The sequence below is a fragment of the Rhinoderma darwinii genome, chromosome 3, assembly GCF_050947455.1.
Source record: "Rhinoderma darwinii isolate aRhiDar2 chromosome 3, aRhiDar2.hap1, whole genome shotgun sequence".
Taxonomy (NCBI): Eukaryota; Metazoa; Chordata; class Amphibia; order Anura; family Rhinodermatidae; genus Rhinoderma; species Rhinoderma darwinii.
In genome coordinates this window covers 104809220-104819382 of record NC_134689.1, presented here as the reverse complement: position 1 = coordinate 104819382, position 10163 = coordinate 104809220, and the positions used below count along the sequence as shown (strand labels likewise).

The 10163-nt window shown below is 47.6% G+C and overlaps 1 protein-coding gene across 1 annotated transcript; it reads left to right on the top strand.

The window, feature by feature from the left end:
- Positions 1-8316: 8316 nt before the first annotated feature.
- LOC142750378 (uncharacterized) lies at positions 8317-9933 on the top strand. The gene is made up of 4 exons (XM_075859378.1): positions 8317-8618; positions 8823-8976; positions 9092-9497; positions 9880-9933. The coding sequence occupies exons 1-4, from the start codon at positions 8435-8437 to the stop codon at positions 9931-9933; spliced, it is 798 nt and encodes a 265-aa protein (XP_075715493.1). The 5' UTR covers positions 8317-8434.
- Positions 9934-10163: the final 230 nt, after the last annotated feature.

Genomic DNA, 10163 nt, shown 5'->3' with positions numbered 1-10163 from the left:
AGTCGGAGTGTCAAGAGGGATTCAGGTTGGCTCACTATACACGGTTCACATAATTGTGCAGGACTGCGTTGTGGCCTATGCCCATTTGTGTGTAACACTAACTCTTTCCAGTCCTATGCTAATGATCAACAATATACTATAAAAACGTTCAATAACTGTAACACAAGATATGTTGTCTATATTATACAATGTGATACATGCAGATTACAATACATAGGTTATTGAATTAGTCATTATTCTTTTGTCCCAAATATCATTAGGGGCACGTTTAGACAATATGCTGTCACTAAATTCACCAAATTTGCATTCATACTCTATCTTGCATTTAGATACATATATATATTGTTACCCTGCATAATACTGATGCCACAGATATATAGTGCTCTCTCGATCTGTGACTGACTCTCTTGTACCTAATCATTTCTACCTATGCCCGCAACTACTATATTAACATTCAACATAGGTGACATACGACTATTGATATTATACTGTATATTCACCACCTGTTTCATGATGACGAAGGGGTTAATCTTCCCCTCGCGGTTACGTGCCCTTCTAACACCTGATCTACAAATCAGACCGAAGAGTAATTGTACATACAGGAAGATGCCTCTAAAATAAAGAGGAAGGGGAGAGTGGAGTAAAAATGATTGTCCTGGAGTCAGGACTACAAGCATCTGGGGCTGCTGCGTGGCTGTTGAAGGAACTCAGCCATGGTAAACAATATGATATAAATAAATATATGTTTATTGAAAAACATTAATAATAATAATGGCTAACGCGTTTCACCGCTGTACTAGCGTCTTCCTCAGGCTGTTCCTTTCCGTTGAAACGCGTAGCCATTATTATTATTAATGTTTTTCAATAAACATATTTATTTATATCATTTTGTTTACCATCGCTGAGTTCCTTCAACAGCCACGCAGCAGCGCCTTACAGGATCCTCCCTTTTCCCACTACCTCTTTACATTCTAACTAGCGGTGACCACCTGGTTTACCGGTTTGGATCCTGGCAGCAGCACCTGTGGACTTTTTCATTGCCTTTTCCAAGCACTATCGTGGTGAGCATAATAGACCACGTTCAATATTCCATTTAAACCTCATTGACCTGCACTATGTGGCGCCGTGCTTTTTGCTTTTCTGTTCATTACAAGCATCTGGGGAAACCAACTATTACTTGGGGCATTGACCTGATACTACCTACAAAAAGAGGTTAACTAACGCACAGATGTAGAAAAAATTACCTAAAAAATTAGGCTGGCTGCCTTTAATAGGAGAGCATAGTATGATGATAGATCTACTTTTCTCCCGGAAGAAGCTATTTCGGCAAACCCCAAGGTCAGAGATGGACATTTGTGTTTAAGGTGATATGCCTGTATCTAAATTAATCCTGTGAGTATATTAAAAACACCTTTCTAAAGTGTGTGTATACAGTGCTATACTATTGTTTATCTAGGAATAGCCACAAGTACTCTGAAACTGTCCACGCAAAGAGATACAACTGGAGTACATAATGGAACTACAGGTCACAGCACAGAAGAATAAACACATGAGGACTGGTGACTATAGTAAAGGAAACCGGTCATCAATTTTGATCCCTCAAAACAGCTAGTCCCGGTTTCTCACCGCTGTCCCTCCGTCCAGGGTGGTCTTAAAAATGTCCCGCTGGGTGCCGCGGTGCCCCGGGCGCAACTCGGAGGTCGGGAAGGGGGGTGCACCACAGAGCAGCTATCAAAACAGCTGATCGCTGCTGACAAGCGGACTGCAGCAGCGATCAGCGTCACAAGGAGGCAGGAGGTCTTGCGGCGGCGTTCTGACTGGGGTCGATGCCGTCCCTGGAGTGGACCAGTCCAGTCACCTGACCTCACCGTTCAGGTGACCGGTCAGGTGACTGGGCTGGTCCAAACCCGGGCCCGCACTGACTCTAGTCAGAACGCCGCTGCAGGACCTCCTGCCTTCTCCTAACGGTGAATGACGTCAGGCAGAGCGGAGAGTGGTAGCAGTAGGCTACCTCTACGTTCTCCGCTCTGGCAGGAGTGTGTCACAAAGTACAGGGGGAAAGGGGTTGTGTGTCACAAAGTACAAGGGGTAGGGGGGTTGTGTGGCACTATATACAAGGGGGGAGGGGGGTTGTGTGGCACTATGTACAAGGGGGTTTGTTTGGCACTATGTACAAGGGGGCGGAGGAGGGTTGTGTGGCACTAGGTACAAGGGGGAGAGGGTTGTGTGACGCTATGTACAAGAGGGGGCTGTGAATGGCGCTATTTACAAGGAGGCTGTGTGTGGCGCTATCTACAAGGGGGGCTGTGTGTGGCACTAAATGGGGGCTGTGTGTGGCTCTATCTACAAGTGGGGCTGTGTGTGGCGCTATCTACAAGAGGGATGTGTGTGGCGCTATCTACAAGGGGTTCTGTGTGTGACGCTATTTACAAGGAGGGCTGTGCTGGGTGCTATTTACAAGGGGGGCTGTACGTGGCGCTATTTAGAAAGGGGACTGTATGGCGCTATCTACAAGGGGGCTGTGTGTGACGCTATCTACAAGGGGGGCTGTGCGTGGCTCTATTTACAAGGGGGCTGTGTTTGGCGCTATCTACAGGGGGGCTGTATGTGGCGCTATTTACAAGAGGGCTATATGTGGCGCTGTCTACAAGGGGGGGCTGTGTGTGGAGCTGTCCCCAGGGGGGCTGTGTGTGGAGCTATCTACAGGGGGGCTGTGTGTGGGGCGCTACTTACAAGGGGGCTGTTTGTGGTGCTATCTACAGGGGGTTGTGTGTGGCACTATCTACAGGGGGGCTGTGTGTGGAGCCATCTACAGGGGGCTGTTTGTGGTGCTATCTACAGGGGGCTGTGTGTGGCACTATCTACAGGGGGGCTGTGTCTGGAGCCATCTACAGGGGGCTGTTTGTGGTGCTATCTACGGGGGGCTGTGTGTGGTGCTATCTCCAGGGTGGGCTGTGTGTGGCGCTATCTCTGGCGGGTGCTGTGTTTGGAGCTACATTACTGTTCAAAAGTTTGGGGTCACCCAGACAATTTTGTGTTTTCCATGAAAACTCACACTTATATTTATCAAATGAGTTGCAAAATGACTAGAAAATATAGTCAAGACATTGATAAGGTTAGAAATAATGATTTTTATTTGAAATAATAATTTTCTCCTTCAAACTTTGCTTTCGTCAAAGAATGCTCCATTTGCATCAATTACAGCATTGCAGACCTTTGGCATACTAGCTGTTAATTTGCTGAGGTAATCGGGAGAAATTTCACCCCGTGCTTCCAGAAGCCCCTCCCACAAGTTGGATTGGCTTGATGGGCACTTCTTGCGTACCATACGGTCAAGCTGCTCCCACAAACAGCTCTATGGGGTTGAGATCTGGTGACTGCGCTGACCACTCCATTACAGATAGAATACCAGCTGCGTGCTTCTTCCCTAAATAGTTCTTGCATAATTTGGAGGTGTGCTTTGGGTCATTGTCCTGTTGTAGGATGAAATTGGCTCCAATCAAGCGCTGTCCACAGGGTATGGCATGGCGTTGCAAAATGGAGTTATAGCCTTCCTTATTCAAAATCCCTTTTACCTTGTACAAATCTCCCACTTTACCAGCACCAAAGCAACCTCAGACCATCACATTACCTCCACCATGCTTGACAGATGGCGTCAGACACTCTTCCAGCATCTTTTCAGTTGTTCTGCGTCTCACAAATGTTCTTCTGTGTGATACAAACACCTCAAACTTCGATTCGTCTGTCCATAATACTTTTTTACAGCTCCTCTAAACAGCAAAACTGTTTACAGCGGTGCTAACATAATAGCACAAGGGTTTTCAAGTGTTTTCTAATCATCCATTAGCCTTCTAACACAGTTAGCAAACACAATGTACCATTAGAACACTGGAGTGATGGTTGCTGGAAATGGGCCTCTATACACCTATGTAGATATTGCATTAAAAACCAGACGTTTGCAGCTAGAATAGTCATTTAGCACATTAACAATGTATAGAGTGTATTTCTGATTAATTTAATGTTATCTTCATTGAAGAAAACTGTGCTTTTCTTTCAAAAATAAGGACATTTCTAAGTGACCCTAAACTTTTGAATGGTAGTGTATCTCCGGGGCGCTGTGTGTGTGGAGCTATCTACAGGGGGGGTTGTGTGTGGCGCTATCTACAGGGGGGCTGTGGGTGGCTCTATTTGCACACAACCCCCCTTGTAAATATTACTAACTTTATTTTGTTGTTTTGCAGGTTCCGCAGGACTATTTGGATTACGTCGGAGATTCGTTGAACTACTGCGATGATCTACGTTTTTTTAAATAAAATGGTGAAAGAGAGTTGTGTGAGGGAGTTCTTATTTCAATAAAAAACTATTTTCTTATGTCTCTGTTATTTTAATACTTTAATAGCGTCTTAGTAATGGCAGTAGTCTGATTGACAACGTCTGTTACTATAGTGGGGCTTAGTGTTAGCCAGTAAAAAGGCTGCAACTAACCCCTCATTATTACCCCGATACCCGCCAACAGGTGTGCTGGCAAGAGCCGGGTCTGATCCAGTACCTGACCATCTGTAGTGATGGTCGGGCACTGGGGTGGCAGCAGGCTAGTATTATGAGGCTGGAAAGGGCCACCCTGGTAGTGCTAGGCTGCGGCGTATCTGGCTGGTTATGAAAACTGGGGGGGACCCCACATCGTTTTTTTTTTTTAAAAAATAAAAAAATTAAGAAAGCGACCCCCCCATTTTCATAACCAGCCAGATACAACACAGCAGCATTAGCAGGGTGGGAAGGGCCACTGTTTTTGGCCCTTCCCAGCCTAACAATACCAGCCTGCAGCCGCCCCAGTGTCCGCCTGTCACTACAGATGGTCAGGTACTGCATCATACCCGGTGCTTCCCAGCACCCCTGGTGGTGGTGGGTACCTGGGTAATAGAGGGGGGTTAGTTGCAGCCTTTTTACTGGCTCACACTAAGCCCCACCTTAGTAATGGACGCTGTCAATCAGACAACTGCCATTACCAAAACACTATTAAAGTATTAAAACAAAACACAGAGACATAAGAAAATATTTTTTATTGAAATAAGAACACCCCCAAACAACCCTCTTTGACCATTTTATTTAAAAACAAAAACAAAAAAAACTTAGTTTATCGAAGTAGTGTAACGAATCTACGACATAGTCCAAACAGTCCAGCCGAACCTGCAAAACAAAAAAAATAAGGTTAGTAATATGAAAAATAAAAAAACTAATCACCTCCAGTGACTTCTGTCTTCCCTGCGCTGCAATAGAAACTAGACGTCAATGAAAAATAATTCCCCTTCATGTAACTCTGCTACCCGTCAGCTGAAAAGTCATCCACCACAGGGAAAAATGTTTCCCCATCAGGTCTGATTCCCAGGTGTTTCTTTGTGGTTCTCCGCCATGGGGAAACATATTTCCCTCTGGCAGATGATTTTTCCATTGACCGGTAGCAGAGTTACACAACTGGAAAAAAAATCCCCATCAAGTAACTCTGCTACCTGTCAATTGAAAAGTCATCCACCACAGGGTCTCCCTCTTGACTTTCACTGTTCTCAGCCTTTTGGTTTGCCCTGCAGCTGCTGCTGCCGCGATGAGCAAATGTTATACCCAAGTTAGGAAAAGTAACATAAAGACGATATAACCTGACCCATAATATTTGTGATATCCATAGTTTATTTTTTTGTAAGCCCTTATGCACACGACAGGGTTTCCCGGCCGTGTGACGGTCGTTCAAAAAACGGTGCAGTAGGAACAATAGACCTGGCCGTCAAAAAAATGGGACATGCCCTATTTTCGGCCGTTCTCCCGGCCGGCCGGCTCCCAGAGAAGTCTATGGGGCCGGGTAATACATGGCCATCACTTGAATGTGCTCCAAGGGACGGCCGTGTCTTCCGTCGCTTGCGCTATCTCCTTCTCCTCCCCACAGTGCGAAGTGCATGTGAGGAGGAGGAGGGTATTTTTTTTTGCTCCCTGTAGGAGCGGAATCCCCAATCCCCGGCCACAGCTTCAGCAACGCTGTGGCCGGGGATTGGGGATTCCGCTCCAGCAGAAGTCCCTGAGTTCACTGTGTTCATATATGGACACATTGAAGTCAGGGACTTCTGAAACGGAATCCCCGGCGATGTGGCCGGGGAATCTGCTCCAGGAGAAGTCCCTGGCTTCACTGTCTATATATGGACACAGTGACGTCAGCGACTTCTGAAGTAGAATTTCGCTCCAGGAGAAGTCCCTGACTTTACTGTGTCCATGTATGGACACAGTGACGTCAGGCACTTCTGAAGGACATTGAAGTCAGGGACTTCTCCTGGAACGGTGGCGCTATCTACAGACAGGTAGGGGGGGGTGCCATCTATGGGGGGGTGCTGTGTAGAACTACCTGCAGGGGTCTGTGTGGCATTACCTATGGGGGGGGCTGTGTGGCATTACCTACAGAGAGCTGTGTGGCACTACCTACAGGGGGCTGTGAGGCATTAGCTACAGGGGGCTGTGTGCCGCTACCTACAGGGGGCTGTGTGCAACTACCTACAGTGGGCTGTGTGCCACTACATACAGGGGGCTGTGTGCCACTACGTACAGGGGGCTGTGTGCCACTACCTAGTGGGGGTTGTGTAGCATTACCTACCGGGGGCTGTGTGGCATTACCTATAGGGGACTGTGTGGCATTACCTACAGGGGGCTGTGTGGCATTACCTACAGGTGGCTGTGTGGCATTACCTACAGGGGGCTGTGTGGCATTACCTACAGGGGGCAGTGTGGCATTACCTACAGGGAGCTGTGTGGCACTACCTACAGGGGGGCTGTGGCAGTATCTACATAGGGCAGTGTGTGGCATTATCTACAGAGGGAAGTGTGTGGCAAAAATTGACAAATGAATTCATCCGATTTTAAAACGGACAGGGAAAAAAACAGATGCAAAGCGGGTCAAAATTGTCCGTTAAAAACGGCAACACGGCCTGGAACGGAATCAGGACGGATGCAAAATGGATGCAAACCGCTGGGGAAAAACGGCCCAAAACGGGCGATTTTATCGGCCGGCACTCAGATCCGGTCGTGTGAATAAGGCCTTAGTCTAGAGATCCGCAGTGAGAATATGCTCTTGTTATTTGAAGAAGGATCTGGCCGTGATTTGATGTGTTTATGCGGGATATTGGGCGTGGTCGGGACAGCCTGGGAATAACAATTTTAGGGAAGTCAAGCTACAAAAAAATTCACATCTGTAAGCAAAATCAGCATCTCCCTGTGTTGCCTTAAAGAATAATTATTATTCGTAAAAACTGATATAAAACCATAAACATTACTGAGTCTTGTAGTAACTTTCCTTACCGCCTCTTGAGATCAGTGAGTGATGTGCCTAATGGCAGTATTATTCTTATTGCTATGTCTATATTTATAGTGATAACTGATACATATCAGACAGTAAAGATTATAAAACAGACCTCATGGCACACAGATAAGAAGACATATCTCATTTATTGTGGCTGCTGCCAGTCTTCTGCTGCCACCTAGTGGTCATAAGCAGCACTGAAATATTCTGCAACCTCTAGTCATTATTTCTAAATTCCAATATGTGTCAGAAACAGGAAGTTGGAAATACAAATGACTTCCCAGATCTGGTCACATATATTCCTTTATGTTGACAACTGGCGCTCAGTTTTTTTCTTGGATATTAACTTTTGTCATTTTACCACTTACCGCTATGGCCTCTGCTCAATTTTTTGTATTGCCTTTTCATTGGCTCTGTGTTCCTGAAAGTAGTTCAATGAGGTTTCCTTACCATGTATGCCACTGCACCTCAGAAATCCCACAAGTAGTACCTCAGAAGTGCCATAAATAGTACCTCAGAAGTACCGTACATCAGAAGTCCCACAAATCTGCCCAGTGCCTACCAGATACGCTCCCATGAGAGCTTTCTTTTATGGGTGCATGCCACAGATCTCCCATTCCAGTCACAGATGTCTCTCAGAACCCAGCATTGCTTTGGGTTTCCCACTGTCTGATGCACTCACATTTAGGCCTCATTTACACGAGCGTATTATACGCGCGTGCGACGCGCGTGCTTTTCACGCGTGTCGTACGCACCTATAATAGTCTATGCGGCTGTTTAGACGATGCGTGAATTTTGTGCTGCGTGAGTGCGTTGCGTAAAACTCACGACATGTTCTATATTCTTGCGTTTTTCACGCAACACGCACCCATTGACTTCAATGGGTGCGTGAAAACAACGCATGCCACACGGACGGTCCTGCGTTGCATGCGCGAAAAACACGCAAGAGCTGTTATGTCCATTCTAATTAGTCTATAAAGCTACACAAAGCTACTCCAAACCAGGAAGTGCCTGCCTTTCAAGTGCGAGGGGGCAAGTCTAGCCAGTGCCAGGAGAGTTGTGTGCGGATAGTTTTGAGCGTTTCACAGCCATACTACAGCCATGCCGCGCGGGATGGATGTGGAGCGCCTCATCCTTTTTGTCCAGGAGCATCCCGCGATATGGGATACCAGATGTGAGGAGTATCATAACAGGACGGTGAAGGAGGACGCATGGGAGTTGGTGGCCAAAAACCTCTTTGGGCAAGAGTGGGAGACTGGCCGAACCCGGGACCGCACTCGGTTGGGTGAGTACCTGGCATTTTCTGTCAATGCCTGTCATGCCTATCGAAAACCTGGGCCCTGTATGTGTATTGCGCTCATTAGCACGAGAAACTTTGGTGGAGCAGGTGCTTCCCCACGTCCCACCGCATTGCCATTGCAGGGCCCTTCATTTTGAAGTGAGAGGTGATAGTTCTGATGGCGTGTTATGTTTTTGTTACATCCAACAGTCCAAGATATCAAGACACGGTGGCGGAGCTGCCGTGATCAATTCAGGCGAGAGATGGGTGACAAGGGACGCAGCGGAGATGGGGCATCTCGCAAACGGCCCTACATATATACTAAGCAGCTGATGTTCCTGAAGGACATCATGGATATGCGCACGTAAGCGTTTATGCCGTTGCATGAGTGTAATGTGTGTTTGCCAAGGTCCTGTCTGCCAACGTGTTGTTGTGGGCAATGTTAGATATTGTAGTCATACTTTTTTTGCTCCTTGTAGAACCACCGACAATTTGGAGGACACAGCAGAGGAGACTGACGTGGGGGAGTCTGTGGCCGAACCCCCTGCTCCCAATATCCTGCCACCCAGCCCCGAGCCGACACCCCAGGAGCCCGCACCAGGCCAGTCAGAACGGCCGGTTGCCTCTCCAGCCCAGGAGCGGCCCGTGCGAGCCCGCAGTCGGCGTGTTCGTGCCCCACAGCCCTCCAGAGCTGCCCAGGTGGATACGCGGGTACTGGACTATCTCAGGCGAGCCGCAGAGGAGGATGGGAATGATGCCTTCGGCCGCAGCATTGTCCCCCTCCTACGCCTGGTGCCGATGGACCTTATGGGCCGTCTGCAGGCGTCGATCGTCACATTGATCGACGCTTGCAGACCACCACACAATCCCCATATGTGTTTCACGGCAATAGAGCAGTGGCGAAATAATTACATGCCGCCACCCACGGCCCAGGTGCCTGGGCAATTCCACCCTGTTCCCCAGATGGTACGGCCGTATCCCTACATGCGCCCTATGGCTCACCAGCTGCCAGGGCACACATTCCACCCACCACATCAGCACCACTATGCTGGCGAGGGACAACCTACCCAGCTCCAGGTCCAGCATAGTGGTGCTGATATGCAGGAATATGCCTCCCCAGGACAAAGATACCAACACCTGTGAGTGTGTTGGTGGGAATATCTTTGGACGGCAATGTTGTGTGTGGTGCAAGGCTGCCCACGTTTGTTGTGTGCGCACGCTGTTGTTTTTTTGTTCGTTACACCATGTTCTTCGTGTGTATGTTCAGGTGCAAAACGTTTTAGTTGGCTCCAAAGCCATCAAGAAAAATAATCATGGTTAATGGTTTGCTTTCATGTTATTATTCATTTAGACCACACAACACAAGGTTTGCCACAATGTTCCTTTGCCTACACTCTCACACACCTCTGGCCTTTTGGACCAATGCATGGCCATGTGATATAAGGTTTTAGTTCATCTGTCGGGGTTTGACATAGCTTGAAAGCGATTGCAAAGTTTAGGTCCTGCCATGGGCCCCGAGGCAAACGAACTACACTTGCACTTGGACGGTCC